This window comes from Microtus ochrogaster, chromosome 26 (assembly GCF_000317375.1).
Source record: "Microtus ochrogaster isolate Prairie Vole_2 chromosome 26, MicOch1.0, whole genome shotgun sequence".
Taxonomy (NCBI): Eukaryota; Metazoa; Chordata; class Mammalia; order Rodentia; family Cricetidae; genus Microtus; species Microtus ochrogaster.
Genome location: NC_022025.1, coordinates 4,535,500 through 4,541,675, shown reverse-complemented (window position 1 = coordinate 4,541,675; position 6,176 = coordinate 4,535,500). Strand labels below are relative to the sequence as shown.

The following is a 6,176-nucleotide window of genomic DNA, read 5'->3' as shown; positions in this document are numbered from 1 at the left end:
TTAATTTGATGTTAGCTGTCGGCTTGCTATAAATGGCTTTTATTATAGTTAGGTATGACCCTTGTATCCCTAATCTCTTTAAGACCTTTATCATAAAGGGATGTTGAATTTTATCAAATGTCAAAGCTAAATTATTGACGAAACCCTGAAAGATGCTATTCTTCTGCATTATCCCTGAGTCCATTATGTATGTGTTTATTTATTTCATGGTGAGGGGTCCCCTTAGTCTAGCTTCCCAGGATATTCTAGAACTAGGGTCAAACAATGCCCCTGCCTCAGCCTCCCAAGTAGCTGGGACTACAGGTGCACCACCAGTGTGTCAAGCTTACTAATATTAAATATGAACTATGAAGATATTTAACTGCTTAAAACCAAGTGACTGGATACAAGAAAGCTTGCTCCAAGGAAGGCACTCTTATCCCAGCATGATGACAGAACCCACCTGGCACCCCCGCTCTGGGTCCAGGTTCCAGTACCCCTCTTTACACTCCTCACACTTCAGACCCTGGGTATGAGGAGGGCAGAGGCACTCTCCAGAATCGGGGTCACAGTTATTCTGAGTATGTGCGCAGTCGCAGGCTAAAACAAAAGAAGCATCACAGAGTTAGATGCTTGATGGGATTCAAGGCTGACAGCACAAGGGGCCTCTCTTTTGTATCAACTATCAGAGCCACTGTTAAAGGAGATGTAATCATTCCTGAGACCTCTTCATAGCTCCCGGAGGTAGGTGCGCCCCACATCTGAGAGATCATAAGAGTGAAAGAAGTGGGACAAACACGCCTTGATGGCTGGAAGAACAGATGGCTCGAAGACAGTGGTTCTCAACCTGTGTGGTCGTGACCCCTTTGGGTTCAAATGAGCCTTTTACAGGGGTCACACATCAGATATTTACATTCAAACCATAATAGTAATAAATCTCTAGTTATGAAGTAGCAATGAAATAACTTTATGGTTGAGGCCACCACACGAGGAACTGTATTAAAGGGTCTCAGTACTAGGAAGGTTGAGAGCCACCGCTCTAATGTCATCAAGTCCTCATCATCTGCCAACTGTTGTGTTAGATGTGACCCTAAGTCCTTGCAAAAGTCTCTGGATGCTGACTGCAATCAAGGTCTCAAAAACCAAGACTAGGCTCACACAAGCAGGTGGGGACCCAGGACCAAATGCTTGTATCTAGAAACAGAAAAAGGGTATGGGAACCCGCTGTAAAGACAAGAGAAAAGTAATGTTACAGAAATTATTCTGACATCAAGGAAGGTCACAGAGAAGGCTTTACAGGGAACATAAGGAACTCGAGAGCTTACGTGTACAGCCACCATCCTGGTACCCATAGAGACCGTGTGAACACCTGTCGCATGTTTTCCCACCAACACCTGGCACACAGGAACATTGGCCATTCTTTGTGCAGTTGTCTGATGTGCAACCCTCCACACTGTAGTTACAGGGCACACAGCCACGCCCTGTGTCCAGCCCATAATAGCCAGGCTATGTCACAAGAGAGGAAGGATCATGGGTTAGTGGCATATGCACACACTGGAATGTTCTCCACGTCACACACAGAAGATGTTCCACAGACTCATCATGTTCTCAGCACATGTCTGTTCCTGAGCACGCTGCAGGCATGCTCTTTAGATGGGAAGGTACAGCACAGACCAGTCAAGAGTGCGCTCGTCCCACATCAATTCAAGTTCCTGTGGGCCTTGAACTCAAGTGTCAGTCATGCAACAATGGCAAGCAACTGAACAGCCTGCAGTGATTGGTAGATGTCTTACCAGGCACTGGTCACACTGCTGGCCTGTCACTTGAGGTTTGCAATCAACACAGCCCAGTCTCCAGATGGCACACGCCAGAAAGGGAGCCATTTTCATGGCAGTTACAGGCTAAAACACACAAGACATATAATGCTTTTTCTTTTTAAAGTATGGGTTAGAGTAAAGTCCTTTTAATTCCCAAAAGAAAAGGCTTAAACATTCAACATGCCAGATCACAAAGCTAACATACTTCACAGACAGTGAGAGCCCAGCCAGGTTGTGAAGCAACCACAACAGAGGGAGCACTGACCCTGGACACTGCAGACTTGATAGCCTGAGCCAGGGCTGGATCAGCTTCTTGGCTAACCCCAACTTGCCTAAGAACCTGGCTTCTTTCTGGCCTTTGGTTTTCCTTGGTGTATGTGGACAATGCCACAGCTTTGCCTGATATCCTGAGGGCCTGCAACCCTGCTGCCCCATTGCCTGCTGCTCTAGAAGGGCTTTACTCTCATTCTGTAGCTTGATTCCAATTGTGAATCCTAACTCCTCACCCCTGCCCCAGGCAACACATGGACAGATGCACTCTGATGGAGCGCTCCCTCTCCCCTTCCTCCCTCCTTGCCCCCTTTCTCCCCTGCCCTATCCTTCTGAAGGCATCCCTCTTACCACACCTCCTCTTTCCCATCCCTCTTTCCCCTAGGATGTCCATCAACCTCAGCTCTTTTGTTTGTGTCCTCCTGGTGTCTTATTTCCTAATGTGTCACTTTTAGAAGTCTCTGGGACACCACAAGTGTTAAAGTCAGTGAGCAGAGTTGAGTACTCATCTTATGGGATCTTTCTTCAGACTGGAACCCACAGACCTCTCACTCCCTGAACTTTAAACCAAGGTGTCCATGTAGTTCAGATTGATGGGTCAAAGCCAGGATTGATTTCATCCCCTAATGTGTGCCCACATTATTCTTTTCTGTATGGCTGGCACCACCTTTTCTCCAAGCTGTAATATAAGACCAACACACTTACCTGGCGTTATCAAAATATTTAAGTGGCATTATCTTCATGAATCCTTTTCTAAGACTGTGCAAAACCAAGACCTGCACAAGGCCAAGCCAGCAGAAATCACAGCGGGAACCAGGGAGGGGACCCATGAAGCTGAAGAGTGATCGGCAGTTGATGGCTACTAGATAGTTTTCTTCAGAGATGCAACGCCCCTTTTGACTGCCCATGCTTCAGTGGATGGCCCCAACTCTGAGATCCACATAATGGCAGCATTAAATGGACTCAGCGGCTTTAAAAGCAAGGTACATAAAGTTGTCAGGGAGAAGTCCTAGGGAGATTGGAAGACTTGGTGGGCAGGATTTGATCAAAGTACATTGTATGCATGTTTAAAACTCACACAATAGAGTTTTCTGAACAAAGCAACAATACAAATGCCAAGGGCTCCAGTGTTAGCCCCAAAGCTGGGTCCCCTTAGGCATAAAACTGTCTCAGTAAGTGGCTTTACAGCATCCCTATGTTCAAGGCTCCAAACAGAACTCAGCAAATCAGGGTGAGGCAGCACAGGAGCAGACCACCAGGATACTCTACCACCATGCCTGAGACAGCCTCCTCCCTGGTCATGAAGGATAATGCATTTTCCAGACTTCTGACCATAGAGATGACAGCAATTTAAGCCGCTGTAGAGTGCAGAGGAAGGAACTGAGTATCAGATCTACTTCTGACCAACAGGAGACCCACAATCAGTACACAAGATACACTTGGATGGGGGCCTGCTTGTTGTTGGGGGTTTTGTCCCATCCGGTACCCCACAACTGTTTAGCCCCAAAGAAAAACAATTCTCCCTCACCACTAAGGTCTCCTCCAGGCTGAGTTCTTTAGGCAAGTGTTAAGAGATTCATATGGCGACATATAACAACTATGACTGCATTGGTCACGCACTCACCTCAGCAATTTTTGGCAGTCACAGCATCTCCATAGAAGCTATCTGCACACCTTTCACAATGGGCACCATTTGTGTTCCACAAGCACTTCAGACATTCCCCGGTGACAGAGTCACAGTGGCCAGCCTCCAAGGTATCAGCATTGCTGCTGCAGTTGCATGGTACACAGATTCCCTCTGGCACTGTTGGGTTTCCATAGTAACCCTCTGCACATCTGTATCCAGGATGGAAAGCAGGATCTAATAAATAAGAGGGTTTGAGATAATACCTCACTAGCCAGGGCCTCCCTGGGTGGCTAATAAATCAGACTCTGTCCCTTAAGATTTGCAATGGAAAAAGGGTGACTCTGCCCAGAAAATCACAAATCTTCCGTGCCTTTTGTGAGGTGGAACAGATCCAATACGAGCATAAGCAAAGATGCTGTGCAACCATGTCCAGAGCCAATTCTGACCTCCTTCTGGCCACTCGGGATGTCACCCAGCTCTTGACAGGATGCAGCAGGGGCAGAGACACAAAGGCTTATGTGTGGGAAAACACAGACTGGTTTTTGGTTGTCAGAGATGGCTCCTAAATCAAACCTCCCAATGCCTTCACTATTGTCTGGACAGCTGAATACTCAGACACATGATGACTGTAACACATAGTCTTTGGTGTGATCACAGATGCACTCCAGGTGGTGAAACACTGTTCTCTCCATGGGCATCCTGCTTTTCTCCATGACCTTATGAAATATCAGCAATGCATCGAGATGCCAAGACCACACTTAAGTAGATTTTAAGTGTCCACCACTACACATTATATACATACATTGAATTATCACATCATATCTACAGGGTCTGGTCAATTGCTATGTATCCACTAACATTAAAGATTTGTAGATATTGAAGAAGGAAATACAGACTTTCTGCTGGACTTTTGAAATAGTTGAAACTGCTTTGTGAAACTGGGGGTTGGAGAGCCACAAGGTACCTATCAAACCAGGATCCTGAGTAACCCAGAGCACACTGGTCACAAACCACATTCTCTACAAACCACATCAGTAAGGTAGCATGTGGGGCTGAAACTGCGAAAACACTTAAAATTAATGTGTTTTTTCCAGTGGACGCTGCTCCTTTCTAAATATTTTAAATGGTTATTTTTGGATACATCTGTCCTAACAAATGCTCTGCAGGTTCTCTCTCAGTCTTTAGTCCTGGATCCACCCTGGCAGAGCCATTAGCCTCCTCTGTCCATCATCTACTGCTTCCTCCATGTGTGTCCTGCAGCTCAGGGCACACATGTGTGTCACATCACCCCACCCCTGCCTGTCTGCACTGACACTTACTGCTCCATCCTCATGGCCCAGTTCAACCCTGCTTCCTCCAAGACGCCTATTTGGATTAGCTTTCTCTCTCTGCTGTGGTTTGTTAGCACTGATCTTTCAAACTCTAAAGATAGCCCCTCTGGACACGGGGACACACACACACACAGAGACAGAAGCAGAGACAGAGAGAGACATACAAAGACATACAGACAGACACAGAAAGAGAGACAAAAGAGAGATCGATTGATAGACACACAGAGAGACATAGAGACGAAGGAAACTGAGAGACAGAGAAACAAGAGAGAAAGAGATAGACAGATACACAGAGAGACACACAGAGACACAGAGAGACAAGAGAAAAAGACACACACACACACACACACACACACACACACACACACACACACACACACACACTTCTTGCTGAGGTCTTGAACTGGCCTGAATAAAGAAGGCTGACAGTATCTCACTCTTTCACCATAAGTAATAATTAACTTTTCCTACTATCATTTGGGATGGCCCAGCGTGGCCATTCCTCCGTCGTCCATTTGTCCATCCCTCTATCCTTCCTCAGGCCGCGGTGGTGGAGCAAGGAGAGAAGCCTGGCAGAGGCGGCCAGAGCATAGGCGGGCTGGAGTGGGGCGCGGCGGGTCCGGGAAGGAGGGAGGGAGGGAGTGAAACGGGGGCGTCGGAGGGGCGTCGGGGGCATCGGAGGCGTCGGAGGGGCGTCGGGGGCATCGGAGGTGTTGGGAGCATCGGAGGTGTCGGAGGGACGTCGGAGGCGTCAGGAGCTTAGGATCGGGGGCATCAGAGGCATCGGGAGCGTCGGAGGCGTCGGGACCGTGGGAGGGGCGTCAGGAGCGTCGGAGGCGTCGGTGGAGCGTCGGAGGCGTCGGTGGGGCGTCGGGGGCGTCGGGGGCGTCGGGGGCGTCGGAGGCGTCGGGGGCGTCGGAGGCGTCGGTGAGGCGTCAGCGTCGGGGGCGTCGGAGAGGCAGCTGGGTCGCGCCGGTGTCCCGCGCGCCAGGCCTGGGGCCAAAGGAGCCACGGCTCTCGGGGCGGCACTGCGCCTCGGACTGGGAACTTGTCCCGCGAGCGTCTCCCGCAGCCCCCCGCGCCTCGTCCGGCCGCCACTCCAGCTCCTTAAGCCGGCCGCGGCCGCCGCGCCGCTCTGCCTTACAAAGGAGG

At 49.2% G+C, this 6,176-nt stretch overlaps 1 protein-coding gene across 1 annotated transcript in view; it reads right to left on the bottom strand.

Annotated features, from left to right (window-relative positions):
• Positions 1–5,889, bottom strand: part of LOC113457403 (laminin subunit alpha-1-like) — a 21,703-nt gene extending 15,814 nt beyond the window's left edge. Inside the window, exons 1-5 of the mRNA XM_026784648.1 lie at positions 5,496–5,889; positions 3,691–3,902; positions 1,773–1,880; positions 1,305–1,485; positions 443–579 (exon numbers count right to left, since the gene is read on the bottom strand). Of these exons, the coding sequence (XP_026640449.1) occupies positions 443–579; positions 1,305–1,485; positions 1,773–1,868 (414 nt within the window). The 5' untranslated portion in view covers positions 1,869–1,880; positions 3,691–3,902; positions 5,496–5,889. The remainder of the gene's footprint in view (positions 1–442; positions 580–1,304; positions 1,486–1,772; positions 1,881–3,690; positions 3,903–5,495) is intronic.
• Positions 5,890–6,176: the final 287 nt, after the last annotated feature.